The sequence below is a fragment of the Psittacula echo genome (assembly GCF_963264785.1).
Source record: "Psittacula echo genome assembly, chromosome: 2".
In the NCBI taxonomy this organism is placed as follows: domain Eukaryota; kingdom Metazoa; phylum Chordata; class Aves; order Psittaciformes; family Psittacidae; genus Psittacula; species Psittacula echo.
In genome coordinates, this window is record NC_137737.1 from 97,014,023 (window position 1) to 97,035,828 (window position 21,806).

The following is a 21,806-nucleotide window of genomic DNA, read 5'->3' on the forward strand; positions in this document are numbered from 1 at the left end:
CACTGCACAAGGCTTTGAAGAGTACAGTAGGAAAATAGACAAAGCTTTTGAAAATCATAAAAAGAATCAACCACAGTTTCTGATGAAGAATACTTCTTAGTTTCTTCCTTTAAAGGCAGAAGTGCCATACCAAAGGAATGAACAGCCTTAGCATGAGATTGTTACAAGCTCATTAAATCTGTTTGCATACAAAGTCAATGCATTTAAAGAAAAGTGCTTTTTGCCTGACAGGAGCAAATGAGCTGACTGACTTAGGTCACGTTTTCCACTCCAGCTGATTTTACAGATGTAGGCACTGTGGCTTTAACACATGCACTTATGACAGTGTTTGTGATTACTTGTGAAAACTATTCTTGCACACGTTGCTTCCCTGAGCCTCAGACCCACTTAAGAGAGACACAGTGCTCTGACTGATGGCAGTTTCAATCACATTTTAAAAGTAATATGGAAGAACTGTTCAGAAAAAGATATTTGTGCTGTAACTAACAGTTGCTTACAATGTCTCCAGGCTTAAAACCCCTTCATCTGTCATGAGGAGGCAGTTATTCCTAATGATGATATCAAAGTACTGGTTGCAAAGGGAACTCTAGCTGTAGCATGCTTACTTTGACAGTGTTCCCTGTCTGGGAAGACTTATCACTGAGCACTGATTTCAGTGTTCACCTAATAAAACCAGACTCAAGCAGAGCTTGGGATGAATTGAACAATCTAAAATCGTTAAAAAGCAGCTTACCAACCTCAGTTTCTGTTCCTCAAACAGTAGCAGCAGTAGTGAGGGAACTGTGCTGAAGGATGGAGGTAGGACCATGTGCTGAACAGTAGATTATGTGTCAATAAAACCATGTTAACACTTCCATATTTAACAATGTAAGGGTTGGAAGCAAAAGGCTTCTTAAGCAGTAAAAGAAGGAGGGTAAGCACAACAGGCACCCACCATAAAAACCTAGCAAAAGCACTATCACCATCTCACCCCACACAGGCTCCACAGCATGTTCCTAAAGGACAAGAAGCTGCTGTACAGTGTGGGTGGAAGCACAAGTTTTAGAACTGAAGGGGATACACAAGACCCACACAAGGATGGTTTACTTACTCTGTGGTTTACACAGCCATCCCCTGGGGCTGGCAGCTGACACTGGCACCACTTAAACGGCCTCGATGCTGCTGCACCAGGCTATGACCTGGTGCCTAGTGCTGCCTTTGAGGGATAATGAAATCTACTGAGGGGGCAGGCCTGGCTGCAGCAGGCAGGGAAGCTATTTAGTTCTCTTATCACAGCACTGTTGCTGATGGGAGATGAGAAGCAAGGGCAACATCTAGCAAGTAAGGTGAGGCTTCAGGCTCAGAATGCCAGAGCTCAGCGCCTTCATCCTGTCTAGTGTTCTCAGGACAAGCCAAGGAGTTGAACAGCCATGGAAAATTATTATTCCCCAGCACGGTTGCTCCTTGGACTGATTAATTCTTAACTACACTTTAAACAAGATGAGTTTACAAACTACAAGGAACCTGAAAAAGGAGAAAAGCTGCTTATAATGCTGATGTGATTTGGCTGATGGAAGCAGATGTGGGATACACATAAGGTTTTTTCCACATTGCTCACCCACCATTTTCCCCTCTTCTTATGGCAGCTAACACTTCCCTGTGCATTACTGGAAGGCATAGGCAGTCATATTCTGTGGGTATACACAGGAGGAGTTTGGGAATCCAGATAAATGAAAGTAAATTTCAAGTACTCTGACCATGAAGGGTAGATGGAGCTTATTTCCTTTTCTTTGGAGCACTGCAGTAAAAGTTCCAGCTTCTGGGTGGCTTTCACAGGAGAGCATTAGGGTTTTCCAGATATCTCTTGTTGTCTGCAAGACACTTTGTGCAAATCTGGCATGAAGCACCTGTTGCCTATCACTACAGCTGTGCGTAGAGCTCACCTAAGGATTTCATAATGAAGAGTTAGCAATGTACTTTTCAAAGGATTGATGTTGCCACATCTGAAAAGAGAAATTCTGATGTTACTGTTTCACCCCCCTAAGTAACAGTACTGTTGTCAAAATTCACACTGCTCAGCCTTGTATTTAAAGCGTAAGGCTGCAAGTCTGTCATTAGCGTGGCTACCACACTTCTGTTCCTAGTGATGAAGCTGTATTTCAGCTGGATTTCTTGGCACTTTGGTGAGAAAGCTCTGGACAGCTGGAAGAGACCTGCTCCAGCATTTTTTGTTTTCTTCTCTGTATCAATTTTCCACCTGTGAAACCCAAAATCCCACCACCAACTGCAGCTGCAATTCCTGCCACTTTGAAGCCTGCAAGGAGACCAATTGGACCCCCCACCACTCCACCAATGACTGCACCTGCCACGGGCAGAGCTGCCAGCTTGTATTTCGCAGCCTGTAAAGGGAGAGAAAAAAGAGACAAACACAAAATAGTTAGAATTCTTGTCTGTGGTGATGTGCGTTTTCCCCTCATTGCTCTTGGCGATGACTTGAATGCTCAGTGATAAATAAACTTTACAAATTAGTATTTCAAAAGAGATGATCAGCTGTCCCACATATATGACAACATACTAAAACCAAGTCAAAATTGAGCTGTCTCGTGTATGTACACAGTTGTGAACAGGGCCCTTTTACATGGATCTGGCTGATGATGCACATACTGCAACAGGTTGTCCAGAGAAGTTGTAGCTGCTCCATCCCTGGCAGTGTTCAAGGCCAGGCTGGACGAGGCTTTGAGCAACCTGGTCTAGTGGAAGGTGTCCCTGCCCAGGGCAGGGGGTTGGAACTGGATGATCTTTAAGGTCCCTTCCAACCCAAAGCATTTTATGATTTACTTCCTGGTCTCCATCATTAAATCAAATGAGAAGCTGAGCAAATGCTCAGACTTTTCAGTAACATGCCTGAATCTGGGTTTGTGGCTTATTTCCAACTATCACTGACGTCTGCACAGAATGAGAGTGAAATTGCATGTTATCATCAGCCTGTCATTTTACACTTGTTTGATTCTTATGAGCCAATCGCTGACTGTGCTCATCTTTGCAGATAAACCAAAGTAGCATCAGAACAGCATAAAAAAAGCGAAAGAAAATTGTCTTTGGTAGTCTGGATGTGATAGAAAATTACAAGAGAGATTGATTGATTTTTTTTTCCCTGCTACCTGTGGGTCATTTCTTCCTCATTTCCTTAATTGCTGGCTCCCTCAGCATTCAAGACGGCAGATCAATTGGGTTAATACCAAGGATTGCTGGGAGGCAGAGTACCATTGATTCACCAGCAGGAGCAGATCCCTACCTTCCTCAAGTTTTTGGTTCCCTCTTCAACATTCACAGCAGCACTGTTGACATGGTCTTCAATCCTGTCAATCTTCTCCTGCTGAGCCTAGATGCAAAGGAATTATGAGTGAGGGAACCTGCTGAGAAGCAGCAGTGAGCCAATACACACCATTTTAATGCCTGTAATCAGGGCCCCACAGCCGCTTTTCATCTGCTACACACCACAGCCGTGCAGCCTTCATGGTGTTTCATTAATAGCATCTGATGCAACTGTGCTGAAACTACAAACTACTTCAAAAATATTTTAACTATTAACTAATAATAGGGGGTGGGTATTACACAATGTGTTGCTGCAGTTACAGGGGGAAAAAACCCCAAACATATGATTTCCAAATCTTTTCTGTGAATAGATGAGCTCACATTCCAAAAGAAAAAATAAAACCAAGTAGCCTTTTTGCTTCCTGCTGAGTTTCATGTACCAACTCCAACATACAGAGCTGCACAAAGAAATCTAAATATGTGTTTAATTATGACAGTGTAAAATGCTGACTTAACTTTACAAATTGAGTAGTGACAGTACTGAAAATACACGTGATGTTGCTCTGGACTGTACTGTCTGAGTTTAAAAACACGTTCCCTTTCTCCAAATGCAGTCAAATTCCCCCGCAGTCTCCCCTCAGAGAACAGTGGAGCAGAAGAAAGGGGTTTGTGGGTTTGTTTGTTCTTATTTTAATCTCAGCAGTACCCAGGCTGTTCTTGTGTCACAAAATCACGAGATGGCTAATGTTCAGCTTAAAAGAAAAGGCATTCTGAACTCTTTTCCCTCTTTTTAATACAGGAACTGGTATCTTCCTCGACAATCCAATCCACACACATCAGATGCTTGCTATTATATCAAATGACAGTAAGATGTAAAATCCAGAAAGTCTTGGGAACAGGAACTCCCCCTTTTTAGCTATAACTGCTAACGTTTAGGCTACTGAGTAACAATTTCTGCAGCCCCCCCCCTCCAACCTAATGAATCTTAGGGGTGGGAGGTGTTTGTATACGTGAAGCAGCACATACTCAGCAGAAAGGCTAAAAACCAGTTCATCCCAACTAACCCAACAGTCAGAAGATTAAAGAACTCCACTGGGAGGTAAGAATTGTGGATTTAAATTCCCGATGGCACAGGAAGAACTGAGCATTGGGAAGGCAGTGTGGATGATGAAGACCTTTTGGCAGCTCTGTGAGAGGACAGAAAGGGCATGATGAAGGTGAGGGGAACTTCAGAATTTTCTAGTACTGATTAAGTGAGAAGTACCTGAGAAACACCCACCCTGTGCAGTAATGGCTGTCAGCACCATTACAATTAGAAATGGTAAAAACAAATGGGACCTGGGTACAAGTCTCTGGTCAGCACTGTAGGGCTTCTGCTAAGGTTTAGCTTGTGTCCAAGGGCACTGGCCGCAACATCAATAGGTGCTCAATAGGTGAGGGCAGCTTAGGCACAATTACCCAGCACTATTGCTGAAATGGAAGGACTGTTGCCTCCTCATAAAACTATTTTGACAGAGCCTGAATCAACAGGAGAGCCACAAATAAAACTTTTAGCAATGAGTCATTAATGTAGGGAAGGAGGAGCTGAGGGCTAAAACTAATGCTTTTGAACATTCCTCTTCTGTTGGCACTTGAAAATCAAAAGAAAACATTTCACCCGAATGCTAGACAATTTGATGTCAACATTGATGTAAATACCTACAACTCTGGAAAGTATCTAATGTACCAGCATGGAAACTATAGGTGTATCTACCGTAGGTCCCAGGTAGCAAAGATAGCACCTTTGTGCAGACATCTTGGCACACTGAGGGGAAAACACTCTGCCTCTGCTGCCATTTTCCTTAAGTTCTTAATAGTGACTAGGATTTTGTAGTCCTGAATACTGGACTGAATAAATTCAGCTATTTCAGTTATTCTGCTATTCTGTCACTCTGACCAGGTGATACCAGCTCAGTCTGAGTTCAGACTATGGGCACAAGTATTGCTCATCTTTTTTTAGCCCCATTAGGATTACCCATTCACTGTCCTTTTGTACAAGACTCCATCTAGGATAGAATGCAGAATTAATACTTACATTGACTAAGAGAGAGAAGTCAGTCACCAACTGGCTAAGCTCAATCAAGCCCTACAATTAAAAACACCCAAATGTTATTTTGCAATAAAAACAAGAGCGCCAGCGTGGCAGTACAGGAGTTCCAACATACCTCTTCTAAAGTTTCCCAGGACTCAGCTGCATTTTCTCGCTGAGGTATTTCAGGAAGGGGGGAGTAGATCTGGATTAAACTCTGGGAGCCATCCTTCACTTCTGTGTTATGTAAAGTTTCTGAATGAGAAACATGAAGCTTATAAATAAATGCACTGAATCTGAACGCAGGTGATGTGCGAAGTTTCTCACTCCTAGTGTTTCTCAAGAATAAATTGATACTTACCTTAATTCAAGCCAAGTGACAGCCCTGAAAATGATCATATAGGGAAAAGTCTTACAGCAATAGACACTTTCTGAAAAGGAAGTTATTGCTGAAGAAATGGATTAATTCCTATCAGCCCACTTTCACAATCAGTTCTGAGAATAACATTAAAATTATAGTCCTGAATTTAAGGTCAGTTGATTTTGTATCATTCAAGATAAGAAAACTGAGCCTGGGACAAAAAGCTTTTCATTCACATATGACACACAAGAACTTCCAAACTGAACAGACAGCTACTCAGTTTATGATTAGGATCCTACCAGTGTGATTTTCAGCCATTTGGGACTAGAAGAAGCTGGAGGAAAAAGCTTTCAAAGCAATGAAAACCAAGTAACACACTGCCCAGCATTCGGTGCTGGATCCAGCTAGGTAACAGTGCTGTGAGGATGACAAACACTTGCAGCTCAGCAGTACAAAGGAGGTATTCTCAAATATCTTCCTTTCTAAATCACCTGGACTGAATGCAGATGACATTAGGATGAAGTATGGTGGAAAAAAACAGGGAAAGAGAGCGAGCTAGGTGGCATGGGGGAGAGTAGATATAATGAATAGTCACACACATACCTTCTCCAGTTAGAGAGCCTGATCTCGAGCCACTATGGATGTAATGGACGTGTGAGTGATTATAGACAAGATATTAAGTGGCAATAAAGAATAACAACAAAAAAGTTTGGCTTGTCACAGCAAGGATTTGGGAATAGCTTGAGAGTATGAAAGGCAGACTGGAGAATGTGTGTGTGTAAACAAAGAACATGTTAATTTAGACAACTTCAGTTTCTGAAGGAAAATGGCTGCTTTAGTAGGTCACTGATGTTTCCTTCCTTGGGAGAGCAGTATTAAGAGAAAGTTTAATCTTGGGAAGGCTGGTTAGATATGTCTAACAATACTAAAGTGTAAATATTGTATTAAAATCCTTAGAAACAGTGAATGTGCCAAGGTACTGTAATAATATTCTATAACTGTTACTACAACAGATACGTTCAATGGAAACCAAACAAAAATAATCATATTTATTTAAAAAACAGTAATAATGCATGCTTATTCATGGAATTAATTTAAGATAAAATAAAAATGACACATTTTCATAACCATTTGTCCATTTCTGAACATTTTTATCCCAGTACCTCAAAATACATTAAGGACCTAATCTTCCTACTCTCAGATCAATACAAGTCTAACATCAATGAAGCTGATGTTCAGCTGTAGCTACTAAGTCAGCAGAGTAGCAGAGTAACAGCAACGGAGTAAGTGATTTGGGGTTTTATTTCGGGCTTGTTTATCTTTCTAACTATTTCTACCCCTTTTCCTTTAAGAATCCAGACATGGAAGGCCCTTCACCTCCTACAATCATCACCTGTTCTTCTACAACATATTTTTGGTTTATAACGTCAGATTAATTAATGTTATAGACTCAGTTCTAAAATGTTGCTTTTTGCTTTTCAGCAGAATAAAAACATAGATCCAAATGTGCCCATTTTTGGAGAAACCAGTTCTGCTAAACGTTATGGCGCTTAACATGGGTTTTGAGTATTTTATTCCATTTAAATCCTTCACAATCCTATTTCAAAATCAAGTTTCTTCTGCCAAGAGGAAGGCACTCTTCCCTAATCACTCACATGCATGCTAAGTTGCTTTGAAATTAAAATATTCACAATACAAAAGCAGGAAAAAAGCTCACTAAGCAAAACGGCCTCTTCACAAATTGTGTTCCCGGCTCTGGTCTGTCCTTAACAATCTGTTGACCTACTGTAGAAAAGCAGATCCTTCGAAGTACATAATTGATGCTGAAGTTTTGCATGACACACATTCAAGAGAACTGAAAACTCTTAAGTAGGTTTACACTGTTACTACTTCCTAATAACTAAAAATTAGGGGGGGAAAAATTCTCAAGAAAATTCTTTCCTCACTTCAAAACACTAAGGTAAAGAACAGGAAGGGTAAGAGAAGGTGAAGTCGCACTTGGGCTGAAAGCATGAGTAGGAAATTTATATTCACAAGTTCACGTTTTATCAGGTCTAACCAATTTTAATAGAACTAGAGAATGGAAGTGGCTGCAACAGTTCACTTACAGCATCTCCCCAGAAATGCAGTAATACAAAACACCTCTGCAGATTTCATAGAGGAGCTTCGCACCTCATTACACTCAAGATAAAAATCTAATGCTCTGGAAGATTCAATATGTTGCTTAAAAGATTTTAGTAATTTTAAGAGTCGAGTCTCACCTTTTGTTAATATTTGTTTAAAATGCAATTAAATTCCATTTCTATTGGACCTCAGCCGAGGGTGGTGAAGCGGGGAAGGGACTACATCATATCACTGACATGCCTTCTAAATGGGCGATTTGAATTTGTAAACTCCTTCCTTCTCTACCATGTGGGAAGCAACATGGTACAAAGAATGGGCATACTGAAGCTCCTTTGATTAAGATCAGCAGTCAAGATTTGCTTTCAGGACTGCAGTCTCAAAGCACAAAAGAATAGGCAATATATTGCATCTGTGTTAGCAATTCAACAGAGCTGCTTTCATGGGCAGGCAAACTTGAAGAAAAAATACCTGTTTCATTGCATTTAGTTGTCTGGCTGTCTGTGTATTCCACTTTAAATGGGGTGACTAATTTCCATATTCTTGAGCAGACTTAAAGGAGCGTGTTATTCCAGTAATATTTTTCTGTTCTTCTCATCCCAATCTTTCTGATCAATTTCTTGTCTTTCAGAAGTACTGTCAAGTTCAATGTCCTCCATACGTTAATGGTGTTTCAGATTAAAAAAGCAGTCCTGTTCTTTGAAATTAAACTTTAGTTCCCATTTCCCACCTATGTAACCATTAGAAAAGCAGTAAGCCAGGACAAGGCCTTTCCAATGAAATACTGGAATGTGCTAAGAACAACTGCAGAATGTTACCAAAAGAAGAGATATTTTAAATTCAGTTCTCATCGTAACAGGGAAGAGCTCACAAAGAGCCTGAAAGCCATGACTAATATTGATGAAGGGGGTCACTGAATAGCTGGTATAAACATCTAAAACTTGAAGTACAAGACTGAGAACAATGAGCTCCCCTAAGATGAGGTATCTACAGATTTGTCAAATTAGATGGTCTTCAAAAGTCCCTTCCAATCCAAACCATTCTATGGTTCTTTATTGGATGTATCTTGACTTCTTAAGTCTTTCTGATACTACTGCACATGACATTCTTGAAAGCAAGCCTAGTTTTCAAATCTGCTTTTCTCCCTGTTTGACCGTTAGGCTCACTAGCTTGCTAATCACACTTGAAAGAGTTCTTGTAGTTCATTATGTAGCAACAGGAAGGGTCATGAAATCAAATTTGATGGCAGGTTCTTCTACAATGTCATGGACTGAAAATACTCTTTTGATGTTAAGACACAAGAAATTTTCCAACAAATTTAAACAACACTGCTAGTGCAGCAATCAAACTAACTACTGTTACGTGGAAGGATTTAATCCTGCTGTATCAACTTTCTCATAGATCATTAGCAGAGAACACAGGCCAGTACCACAGCATAGTAAGGGCTTCCCCTGAAGACAGAATGGTAGAACAAGGAATGAAGGACATTTTGTACAGAAAGGAGGGAAGAACAGCAAACATGTTGACTTGTAACACGTTATAGCATGTTTCCAAGACCTTTTATTTAAATGGATTAATACTGTTTTCTGCTTTTCTGTCAGGTGCCAAGTTAAAATGCTACAGGAAGAGACCTCCTTTATATACAGACTTGCTCCTCTTTTCCACATATTTCAGCAGTGGCATATTATACTGTCATACAAAATTGTTTTCTTCTTGATGTTGCAAGCACTAATTCAGTGAAAATGGCCTAAATTATTATTCACACATGATTAAGTGTGATCAACTATTCTGCTATCTATGAACAGTCTTCTATTTCAAGATCCAAGGCTACAGGATCTTTGTCATAGAAGGCAATTCTCCACTTATCAAAACTCAGTCACAGGTCTTGAGAAAAGTGAGGTATAAGGAAAGAAATCTACTTCTTGATTAACTATTATTCAACTGAAATCTCATTTGTTTGCTTCATTTATATCTGGTCAAATAAAAGGCAGACTAGATTCAACAATATACATATAATAGATAAAGAAATCAAATTCTCCTACCTCCTCCTACAGTTGCAGATCTGGTTAAAGAAGCATCCTCCTGTCCTTCAAGTTGCCTTTTAAGTTCTTCTGCAGATTGAGAATGGAGCTGCAGGAAGTCTTTTATGGCAAGTGAGGCTTCCTCTTTAACGGGATTTATCATTCTCTGCAACACCAGGATGTCTTCCTTCCGGACTCGCAAACAGAGTTTCTCCATTTCTCTCATATTGGAGCGGAGTTGCTGTAACCATTTTAAAGTGTTATTTTGTAGCTTACTATGTAAGAGCACCAGACACTTTCAGTGGTTAGGAAGCAACTACCATCTCAATATTTTAAAATATTCATTTAAAGTTCTAAGTTTTAATAAACTAAGACAAAAAAAACCCCAACCCCTCAAGTCCCAGATTTTAAGCAATCTCTTTGTTCTAGGTCACCTCTCCTCACATCCCTTTTCTTTTCCAGACTGCATTGTTTGATTGCAGCTCATATGCCTGTCAAAGATGTCCCGAAATGCTGTAAAAGTCCATGCCTCTGATAACACAGTGAATCCTCTCCTTGAATCCATCCTGGGTCTTCCAGGCTCTGTTATCTTGTGTCCCCATGCTATTCCCTGGTCTTTTTATAATGCTCTTGCAGAAGAGTCACTCTACAAAAGATACAGTGCTCTGTAGAGAAGGGGTTTGTCCTCACTTAAGGTAGCCCAACCTAAAGATGATCCCTTCCAAGTAAATGATCCTTCCCTTTCTCACTCCTCCTAAGGCAGATGACAGTCCTGTAGCCAACAGTGATACTGAGCAAGACAGTGATTTAGTCACCTCAGCCAGAGCTCAACACTGTCCACAGGGGAAGGCATCTGCACTTCCAAGCACTTCGCACTTGGATGTGCCACTACCTCATAACCGGTCACTAAGACGGTTGTAATTTTAGTGTTTGCTGATGCTTGTGAGTTCTCTCAGTTCTCTGAGATAAATGGGGATGGCAGCTCTCAACACAGCAGCCCCTGCACAGTGCAGTGAGGCATCACTGGGACATGCTGTTGAGTCTTTTTGGATTACTTCCCGTAAGAGAAACTAAGCTACCTGCCCCAGAAGAATAAGAACCAAAGATCAAGGAACAGATGTTGCCTCTTACCCTCTCTGGCAAACTAATTTATCCACAGATAAAGACAACTAAGACAACTTCAGGGACAGGAGATAAAGATTACCTTTCCCCTCAATATTTATATTCTTTTTGCAGAAGAAAGTCAAATACATTTGATTGGAATGTCAAATATAATAAACCAGAAAGATTTCTTTAGTTACAAGAGTCTGGAGAAGATACAAACTATTTACAACTAGCAAGAAGAGTCTATGTGCAGGCATCTCCTGTGAGATAAATTTCTGTCTACAGCAAAAATAAAGAGGTTTTTTTATTGCCTAGGCTTTTAAAAATCTAAAAATGAACACAACTTATCTTTTTCTACAAACAAAGAAATTTATAGTTTAAATTATACCACTTAGTGTTTTAGGACAGAGATTTCATCTTATTATAAAAAAAAGACTGTAATAAAATAATATTAATTGCATTACATTATAAGATGATATAATAAATTATATTACTTCTTGCACTGTTTACCAGTCGGCTTGAGTATTCTTCTTACAACAGAACAAGAGAATGGACTGACATCAGTGAGTGGTTGGAAAAAGAAAGGTTTTCTTAAATAACAGAAACCAGGTACAGGTAATGCCTTAGAATGGCAACGTTGCTTACCTGGAAAAGCAGGAACTATATACACTGGCATTATTTTTTTAATGTGTATGAAAAAGTAGAAATATAAGTACAGAAAAAGAAAATTAATTCCACAACAAATTGAGATAATGCTGCATGATACATGTTTGGCAATCAAAGAAAGAACTACTGATTTGTAAAATTCATTTGTCAAATTACTAAGACTATATTCTGTTGTATGCTATGTACTACTCACCTTTCTAGGCTGCACTACTTAAGTCACTGATTAACAGTAAAGAAAAGAGGGAGATACAAAAAATAAGATATTGAGCTGGGCTAGAAACATGGTATCCAATACTTTTCCTCATACATTTCTCATCTTAATGTACTCTGCTCTTCTTGTATCTTCCTCCCATGGTCTGCCCAAAAGTACTGATAAAAGGAGAATGTCATCTCTCTCATAGCCCACCACATGCCAAAATTCTCAGTTTATAAAATCTTGGAGTTTCATTTAAAAGACAATACGGGACTATCTAGACAAAACATTTCATTATCTACTTTGTGAGAATTATATGCAGGGGACTGAGTGAAGCTGATCCTGCTGTTTTGTTTCAGGAAACAGAATTATTATTATTATCCTGTCTTTGGCCATAATGGGAACGAACAAAGACACACCAAACAAAACCATGTTGTGAAACAGTAACAATAGTGAGTTTGGGATGAGCTAATAATGCTTTCAAAGCAGCTTCTTCAAATAAAAAGGAAAATTTCCTAGCTGAAATTGAGTTAAAACATAGCTCTGCTAGGGATCTGCACCACTGCAGCTGCAGCAATTACCAGTGTAGCCAACGCACGAGTATAACAAAGACTGTTACTGTGCAGTGACCAACACAGGCACCAACTTGCTGCTGGAGATTGCAAAAAACCCTGAGCAGAAGTTTCAAGAGATACGAACTACTCACTCTGGGAATGGCTCAATCTGATCCTCACTTTCACTGTTCATTGTTACCTTGCTGATCAGAGAGATGCATTTGTGAGAAAGACGATGGAGAAATCAGATGAGATTCAATGAGATAATATAGTGGGAGTTGGACTAGATGACCTTTGAAGGTCCTTTCCAACCCAACCTATTCTATGATTCTATATTTGCCTATCTGGTGAAATGTAATTTTAGTACCTCTTCTTTTGTGGTTTTGGCAAGAGGACTCTTGTCCCATTTACTGTCAATGAAAAAGAAGCTAAACGGATTCAGCCTAGCAAGAAAGCTAAGCCCTGCTGCGAGGAGACACATCATAAGAGCTCACCAGGGTGTAACATGATAAATGTTATGGATATGCAAATGACTGTGACTTCATTTCACAATCATTTTAATGGGACAGAGTTTAATTTCTGGGTAGAGCATAAAAGTATATCACCTTCTTCCCAACTGTTTCCACTTCTAAAATCAAGCTTACTTAGTGAGGAAGGTAACACAAAATTCTGTTTTCACTTAGGGGAATTTCTGAGTTTCAAACTCACCAAATTCAGCCCAAAAGACACAGATTTTTTCTTTATCATGTTTGCAGTTTTAATGTGTTAACTTCCAAAACCGTGTAACAGTCTTTGTTTCAAATGGCTTTCTCACAAAAACTGAAGGAAAATAAAGCTGAAGAAAACCCTGTGAGATCATTCCTTCAAAGCATGATCTGCCATCTCTACCTTATTTCTGACAGTTGTTTATCTAATCTGGTCTTAAAAGGCTAACTGAATCATGGTGATCATGCCATTATCACACTCAATCTCTGCCACTATAATTCTCTTTTTCTTTCTTCTTGGTTTATTACCATTTTCCAATAGTTTTCACTTTGAACTCTTTATGCTGAAATAATACATAGATGACACAGGATCTGTCAAATCCAACAAATCAGTCCCTTTCTAACTCCTGTCTGTGTGTTAATCACTATCAACTCTTCCTCCATTGTTTTACATTAAGATGTAAATAGGGTCTTCAAAGAAACCCACCACCTTAAACCCTCTCAAATATAAATATGATTTTTAAGAAAGCATTGAAGTAGCTTAGCTGTGCAAATGTAATGTTGCCTTCATTTACCTTCTCTAGACTTTGTTCAAAGTAATGTAATAAAGGATACATGTTACAAATTTCGTGGCATAGGTCAAACAAACTCTTGAGTTTAAAGATATATTTACCCTACAGATGGCCACAGGCTGCAATAGTGAGCTGATTTTACATGACACTTCACTGATACCATAAACGATCTCCTGCAGCAATAAACTCGTCTTCATGCTCTCCCAGTATATTTGCATAGGACTCCAGAAAGATACTTAATTTGAAGACTGCATAACTTTAAAGATGGTACAGAAGGCACGAGCCATACAACTAAGCTTTGAAGATTTATGCAAATGAAAGCTGCCTGAAAACCATCTTCTACTTGTAAACCATTTTCAGCTGAAATGGAAATTGTAAAAGTGAAAAAGATAAAAAAAAAGATTACCATTTTTCAAGTAACTTTGCAGGATGGAGCAACAGAGTGGAGAGACTGTCTGCCTGGGTATGTTTTGCAGAGCAGTCTACTTCTGTGGCCTGAACGTAGACTGCATTCATGCATACACTATTCCTCTTTTTTTGTTCAATGCCCTATATCCTCTCTAGTAACTGCAGCATTTTTCTTCCTCTCGCTATGAATATGATCAGGGCAGATCTTAGGTGTTACAACAAAATCCTGCCATTTCATTGACATGCAATTCAATCTTGCAATAATTAACTAATAGTATGGTACAGTCAGCATCCATGTGAGCAAAGCCCAGAAAAATTGCATATTTATTCAGGCCCTAACATTTTAAGGAGACTATGGACCATCCCTAAAAATGAGAATCTACAAGAGCACATTTGTGAAAACTAATACATGGTATACAGAACAATTTCCTGAGTATTTCTGAAAGGATCTCCTCATGCCCTATGCAAAGATTTCCCTGGCTTCTTCTCTTTCCTTTTTAGCTGCCTTTAACATAGCTCCAGTCACTATAAAAAAAAGGTATACATTTATGCTCATCTATACTTCTAGTGTCATTTTGACCATCATCAAAGGTACAACAGAAGTAATTATTCTGGGTAAACTGAAAATTCAGAAAAAGGGCTAATTATGTGCACATGGATTAAATGTAGAGTGGCTGCGCATATATTTGTCTAAAACCTGTGGTGGATGCCTTGGGTCAATATTGACTTAGGGATTCCTAATGTATTTTTACAACATCTAATTTTGAGAGCAAAGTGTGTGCTGCAGAGAACATTTGGTATCACAATAATTAATCTGATTTCTTAGCAAACAAACAGATCACAAGTCCATTGGTAAACATTTAAACAGCTTACAGCAAACACATTCTACATGTCATATAATTTATTATCAAGTACTCCAGACTCCTAACTATTTAATTAAAACAAAGAGCTAATCTACTCTTCTTCCATGGACCCAGATTCTTATTCTGATCTCTGGGTATCAGAATGTGAACCACTTTAAGGCATAACTTGTATCCAGATCTAAAAGCAATAAGCATTAAGAAAATACAAGAAAATTTATTTGGGCTGGAAGTGAAAATGGCAGGCTTGAGGATCAAGACAAACAGAAATGTTTCTAGAGACAAATATGAAGTTTTATTACTAAAGCACTTAACATATTTTAAAACATCATCTTCGACATGACTACTTTTTCTCTAATTATTGATAGATTTTTTCTTGCTAAACAAATGATTCTGATAATAAAGAGTTCCAAGAGAAGCTTTTTGCACCGCTCGGACGTGAAAATAGATTAGAGCACAGACATAAGCATTTGTAAGCAAACACATGCTTACAACACCACACCTGTTGGAATGCCATTGTTTTAGCAGGACTTCCACCTTTGGAAGACTCTTTCTATATTAAGAATAAAATTATATTCAAATTTCAAAGATATCTGGTAAAAAAAACCCAAAAAAACCAAACCCCCAAACACTCAAACTTCCAAATAACAGAAATATCAAGTGGATTTCTTATATAACTTTCTAACACCTGCACTAAAAAAGCTCATTAACACCTTCCATTCCTCAAAAAAGACACCAAACTCAAGTTCTGCCCCCTGTCTAATACCATTGCTCAATCAGGATTAAGTTGTTTCTGAGGCTTGGGTTGGGTTTTTTTTTATTTTCAGACTGGTCTAATTTCCCACAGGAGTTAGTAAGGCATTGCAACAAACACGGGAACTGACAGCATCAAAATTATGAAATACAGATGCAGTCACTAAAGGTTTGTTCTAGTAACAAAGTCATGTCCCTCCTCCGAACAACATCTATGAAAACAAGAAAAAATGCCTCTCCTGCTGTCCCCAGACTTTTGCCAGTACCGCATGTTATAACTTCTCCTGCTATATCTGCTATATAATCCCAGTTGCTATATCTGCATTAGCAAACTTTACAGTGCAGATGTGGTCTTTGTGGGGTTTTCTATTGATAATCTTCTTCAGCTGTGTGCCATTCAGCAGTGTGAAGGTTGACGCCTGGCATTAGCTGTTGCATTGTTTTCATCAACACCCGCATTTTTTCAGAAAAGGATGTAAGATTCCCAGTATGCTCTGTTATGGATGACTAAGCATGAAGTCACTGGGATGATGCCATGTTGACGAATGCATCTGGTATTTCCTCCTTTGATGATATTATGCATCTAAGAGATTTGCACACCAAAGCAGTAGCCCAGATGTTATGTGGTTGATCTAAAACTATGCTTTAAAATTAACAGCATTCCTTATTGCAGTTTCTGTCCTCTAATTTAATAATGTAAGAGGATAGTTTCAAAAGACCAGTCTCCAAACTTTTGTTTATTCAAAAATCCTGAAACATTTCTGACTGTATTTGCCTGAAAGGACACAATGAGGAAATCTCTACCTTTTAAGTGAACTAAAGCAACACCATGTACTTGTCAAATCTAGCTGCCAAATATGTATCTCTGTGAAGATCCATCCCTGAGGCAACCAGTACTATCTCATTTAATTCCATTAATCTCACAACGAATTTTAATACCCTTACCTGAACTGTTCGTCCTGCGTTAATGTGTTCTTCGTGCAATCTGTCCCAGAGCCTGCATCTCTGATACTAAAATAAAGGAAAAACACTCCATATAATAGTTATTTTTACCAACCGGCTATGCAGGAAAAAAGTACCTTTAATAAATAATCACTAATTTTCCAAGATTGACAGTAAAGAAGCTGAATCATAGGCATTTCCACTGCAGAATTAGGGAGGTAAATGGCAATGTATGTTGTGGATAATTTTGTACAATTTATTTTACTGAATTGCAAATAACCAGGGTTTCAGCATCAGCTTTTAACAACAGAGACATATTGCAGCATCCTGATACTCCTGTGGGACAAATCACTTGGTGGTCAGTAAAACGAAGGGCAGAAGGTGTAAAAAGGAAGGGAACAGCAAATAAGCAGCACAACAAGGTTTCTGATATTATTTACAAAGAAAATGGCATTCATTACGCAACACTACTGTCTATATTTACACTTACCATTCCTATATAGGTATAAACACAGTTAAGAGAACCATCAAGCCTGATGTGGTACCTGCACGAGGCTCTACTAACTTCAACTACCCAGACAGCACTTTCCAGGTGACAGAGACCAGAGTAATTGCTCCATTAGCAGAAAGCAAGTTTTGCAAAAAAACTGCTTATCATTAGAAATAAACCTTTCCATCATCAAAATAAGTCAATCCATTCTATTGCAAGTTGATACAAACAACACAGAGACATTATCATGAAAAAGAGTAGTAAAATAACGTAAGTAGAAGCCATGATTCCCGAATATGTGCTTAAACCATTAAAGATTGAATTTACTATTCTAGAAATTATTCGAACATTCTTATGAATTGTTTAAATAACAAGACAAAACAGTTACCATGATCTGTAAGGTATTTTCACATAAAGTTTAATTCCTCATTTTCTTAAAATGCTCTGTTACCAATAAAAAACTTTATCTACAGCCTACATTTTTCCTTAATTCTATTCATCATTTTAGAGGCCACTGCAGCAAGGATCACAAGTTACTCAGCTTTCTAAAAGACAATGAGAAATCTGAAGTTAGTTCTTATTTTCAGAGAAAAAAAGTCCTTTTATGTTAGGATTTCGCTGTGCTATAGAAAAGTTTTACTGTTCAATGAAGTCACATCCAAGTGATTTTTCTACAAAACTATCAGATTCTGCATAAATTATTATGCCATTAAAATTACTGCCATTGTTCTTTAAAATAAAATGGACAAAAAAATCTGTATCAGCATTAGATCTTCTAATTCTATAATCCCTGGAAGTGTACTGAACCAGGAATTTCTGAGGGTGGAACAGAAGAGGTTTGGGGAAAAACTACATTTCAATTTCAACTGACTATTATATTGTTCACATACCAAGTAATAAAGAAACCTGTTTTCCAGTTAAGAACAAGAAGAATTCCTCAGGAAACCTTTACTGCTATTTATAATTTCTACTAGAAATGCTCAGCACATTTATGTGCTTTATATATTTAAAAGTTTTATTACTTTGCTTCAAAATTCCTAGTATGCTAGCGATGACCTCAGAGAATCCAATGACTTAATACACACAGAGCACTGACATTTATGTGGCCAGAGAATTCCTCCTTGTTGACTTCTTTTTGTCATCCAGCATACAGTAGGCCATACTTCTATGCAATGTTCACCCTGTGGGACTCAGCAAACCTTGAGAAGAGATGCTGTTGGCATTATTTATTGTTTAACATGTAAAACTAAAGGAGGTCCATGAAGTAAAATCACCCATGGAATCTGAACCTGTTAGAGCAGGTCAAGAGAATGGCCACAAAAATGATCAGAGGCTGGAACACCTCTCCTGTCAAGAAAAGCTGAGAGACTTGGGGTTGTCCAGCCTGGAGAAGAGAAGGCTCTGGGGAGACGTTATTGCAGCCTTTCAATATATAAAAGAGGCTTAGAAGAAAGATTCTTTTTACTAAGGCCTGTAGTGACAGAAGAAGGGACAACGCTTTCAAACTGAAAGAGGGTAAGTTTAGATTGAATATGAGAGATTTTTTTTTATGATGAGGGTGGTGAGGCCCTGGAACAGGTTGCCTAGAGGAGTTGTGGCTGCCCCATCCCTGGCAGTGTTCAAGGCCAAGTTGTATGGGGCTCTAAGCAACCTGATCTAGTGGAAGGTGTCCCTGCCATGGCAGGGAGGCTGGACTAGGTGGTCTTTAAAGGTATCTTCCAACCCAACAACTGTGGTTCCAAGATTCTTTGATATTTAATCATAATTGTGCTACACCAAAATAGTTGGTATTCCACATCAGAAATACAAAACCTAAGGTTACTCTTAGATACTCAATCTATTTTCCTCTTTGTCCCATTCTCTTTCGAGAGCTCTGTTTAGAAAGAAACCTTCATGCTTATGCTTTGGATCCCTTCCATTTCTCCTTGAAAGTATCCAATGTACATGAAGAAAACTCACAGCTTTTCATAAAATCCTCCGCATTAATATCTGTAGCAGGTAGAGCTTACCTGCATTTCTAAAAGCTCTACAATAAATGTCTTTTATGAATGTATACACTCTGATGAGGACTGCAGTAAGACTCAGATATCTTAATTTCTCATTTTCTGTCACTTTTACATATCTTCCCACCACAACAATGGTCCCCAGACAAAGATAAAAGCTATTTTGGACAACATCCTTTAACCATGGTGTAATCACAGGAAATGAAGTTAAAACTGAAAGCAACAGAGATAAGGATGCCATGTCTTACAGTACTTCTTTTTAAGGATGGTTGTATATCACCAAAGAAGTTTAGGGCAGCATGCCAAAACCCTTCCTTCCTGTACTATGATGATAATTGCTTTCACCTAACAGAAGCTAACAAAGTTGTAGCTCTTTTGGATAAGCATGCATCTTATTCCCTCTTTGGGAGTGAAAGGCCATTCAATCCATGGAATGTGCTTTAGAAAACAAGAAACCTCTGGGGGAAACATGGAAAATAAAAAAACAAACAAGTATAGAGAAATTTTTTTTTTAAGGATGTAATTTTTAAGTCTTCAGAAACTGTTGTACAAAAGGTGGACTCTCAAATAGTTGAGAAGCAATGACAATGGATTTATGGTAGCCACTTCCTCTGAACAGGTGTATTCAAGGTCAAATGTCATTATATATTGATTTTATAGTTTCTTCAAACAGTGATTTAGTAGATTAATTGTTTGGACTATCTCTGGAACCAAAGGTTTAAATCAATATTCATGAAATGAGGTTAGAGATATTGGCTTCATCATAAGTAAATAATGTTGCTGCTCTAAGCAATTTGACATAATTAGTGTTTTTTGCTTAAAAGTAGCCTGTAAAATAAACAGGATGAGATTTTACAAAATTATCCTTTTACCTCTGGGGATGTTTGGTTTACACGGCTGAAAGTTAATTTTACAAAAAGTATTTTAGAGAACACCATTTAAGGTACTGCTGCTGACAGTTCCGTACTGTAACACATTTGTTATGACTAAAATGCATGTAAAACATATAAAATACAAATTATCATGGAAGCATTTCAACCAAACCATTGCCAGTGTTCTGATAATCTAAAATTATCTAGAGACAGATTTCAAATTCCCATTGCCATATTTCTATTCTTACTGTCTCACAAATCTACCAATAAGAGTAAATTTTGGAATATTTATAATTCTTCAAGACAGAAAATTATTTTAAAAAAGAAAAAAAGTGATAGAAACTTTAAAATTTTACAAAGATTACACTAAGTGGGGACTTTGTAAAAATCAGACATTTAGGTACTATTTGATACTCAAATGTATTACTTCTCATAAATGTTTGTGTCTTCTATTTTTTGTCAACCCAGAGAAATTCTGAAGTCTTCAAATACTGCTGAATACCTTCTGGTATAGTTACCAATTGTTTACTTACAGGTTTTATTCATAGTTACTTACTTCCTTGAATTAATAATTCAAATATCAAATCTGCAAGGACTTACACTGCCTAGAGATGCAGCAATTTTTAACAGTATTGTGAATTTAGAAAGACAAATCTATACTAACTGTTGTTACCACTCCTTGCTTTCATAAAAGTGATCTAGAGGAAGCACCATTGATACTCTAAGAACTATGTTTACAATTATTTACAGATTTTTCTGATATGCAAATTTTATGATGTTAACTGAACACACCATTCACACTGGTACCACCAAGAACCTGAAAATCTCAAGATATGTCCAAACCAGATACTTTTAGACTGCATCAAATTTATATTCAAAATATAAAATTCAACTACTCAGCAAAAGCATCTTGGTACTTGGTGTCACTGAGTACCACTACGGAAACACTACAGTCTGTACTGCCCATAATTAAACTCTGGCTAAGCATGAGTTTCTCTGACAATGCTTTAAACAAAGTGTTAGATCAGAATTAACCTAAAGACTCATTTTATCTTGAGTACTAATATTTTCCACATGTTCTCTAAGACACAGAAAACCATCCTTGCAATGAGCTCCCTTTCTGTCAGCAAAACAGGAATGCCTGATGCAAATGAGTTGCTGGGCCAATAAAGATTTCAGTTGTCCAACACGTGGCTGACTTAAATGGACATATTTCGCCCCTTTCCTGGCACCATGGCAACACTATCTGACTAGATACAGCTTTAGTCATTCTTTGTCTAATTATGTAAAAGATTTCCAGCAGGATCAAAGAGGAACCACCAGGTTCTGCAAAACAGCAGTTCCGAAAATCATGTCTCACACTGGGTAAGTACTAGACAGGTTAATAACTGATCATGTCTCTGTTTCTCATTGCAGCACCCAATATCTTCTGACGCTTCTTGATAAGGTGTTTATATAACATAAATAAGAAAGGCTTTACATATATGGACAATACTTAGTGTCATGGTTTAAGCCCAGGCCGTAATTAGAACCAAGCAGTCTACCTCCCACCCTACCTTTCTTCCCCCCGCTCCTGGAGGGACGGGGAAGAGAATCAAAAGAATGCAACTCCCCCGAGTTAAGATAAGAACAGTTTAATAACTAAGGTATAACACAAACCACTACTGCTACCACCAATAATAATGATAAAGGAAATAACAAGGGAAGAGAATACAACCGCTCACCGACCGGTACCTCGCCCCCACCCCGCCGTGATCCAGTCCTTCCAGGTAATTCTCCGTTACCTCCTAGTCATAACGTGCTGTGGTATGGAATACCTC

At 38.3% G+C, this 21,806-nt stretch overlaps 1 protein-coding gene across 1 annotated transcript in view; it reads right to left on the reverse strand.

Annotated features, from left to right (window-relative positions):
- Nucleotides 1-757: 757 nt before the first annotated feature.
- STX17 (syntaxin 17) overlaps nt 758-21,806 on the reverse strand; it is a 34,046-nt gene continuing 12,997 nt past the window's right edge. The window contains exons 4-9 of the mRNA XM_080610879.1: nt 16,625-16,690; nt 9,887-10,106; nt 5,499-5,617; nt 5,369-5,419; nt 3,275-3,361; nt 758-2,378 (exon numbers count right to left, since the gene is read on the reverse strand). Coding sequence (XP_080467005.1) covers nt 2,139-2,378; nt 3,275-3,361; nt 5,369-5,419; nt 5,499-5,617; nt 9,887-10,106; nt 16,625-16,690 — 783 coding nt within the window. The 3' untranslated portion in view covers nt 758-2,138. The remainder of the gene's footprint in view (nt 2,379-3,274; nt 3,362-5,368; nt 5,420-5,498; nt 5,618-9,886; nt 10,107-16,624; nt 16,691-21,806) is intronic.